We start from the raw sequence: 684 nt of genomic DNA, 5'->3' as shown, positions 1-684 counted from the left end.
GTTGGTGTTTTCATAGAATGTAAGGTTATCAGATGATGTATCTGCTTTTTTGTCAACAGGTTTTATTATTTCGTTGTACAAATCTTGAATTTTTTTTGCAACAAAATCTGCTGTTCGTAATCCAAGTTCTGTAACTCCCATGGTACCAATCAATCCATATGAAACTATTTCTTTAGTAGTATCTATAGCTGTTTTTATACTTTTTGGATTCAAATTAGTATTCTTTGATATATTTTGTATTTGTGTACGAGAAGTATCAGTATCAAGTTCTATTATTTTGACGAGTTCTTTTAATACTGTATTATCATTAACAGTAGCTCTTTTACTTATATCTTCTATATCCTTCAAATTACAATTACATTCATTGCATTTATTTGTTACGTAGAATAGAGCACATTCCTCATTTGGTGTATTACTACTAGAGGTTTTGTTTTTCTTAATATTATTGTATTTTTTAGATAAGCCCTTCCATTGGTTATTTAGAGAGATAAACCATTTTTCATAATCCATAAATAATTTCTTGCATTGTTCTTCCTTGATTAAGTAAATATTATCAGGTGTATCCTTTCCATTAATAATAGCTTCACATTTTTCTTTTATTATTTCGGACCTTGTTATTTTTTCTTTACAGAATTGTTGAGTCCATTCAGTTAACCATCTCAAAAACTGATGGGTATTATCATC

The 684-nt window shown here is 28.1% G+C and overlaps 1 protein-coding gene across 1 annotated transcript; it reads right to left on the bottom strand.

Annotated features, from left to right (window-relative positions):
• On the bottom strand, positions 1 to 684 carry PGSY75_0039900 (putative EMP1-like protein; the record flags this gene model as incomplete). Its single annotated transcript, XM_018783516.1, has 1 exon — positions 1 to 684. A coding segment is annotated over one exon (684 nt), but the record flags the coding sequence as incomplete, so codon positions are not given.

The sequence above is a fragment of the Plasmodium gaboni genome, assembly GCF_001602025.1.
Source record: "Plasmodium gaboni strain SY75 chromosome Unknown, whole genome shotgun sequence".
Lineage (NCBI taxonomy): Eukaryota > Apicomplexa > Aconoidasida > Haemosporida > Plasmodiidae > Plasmodium > Plasmodium gaboni.
Note: the sequence above shows the minus strand (reverse complement) of the source record. Positions and strands in the feature narration are given on the sequence as shown.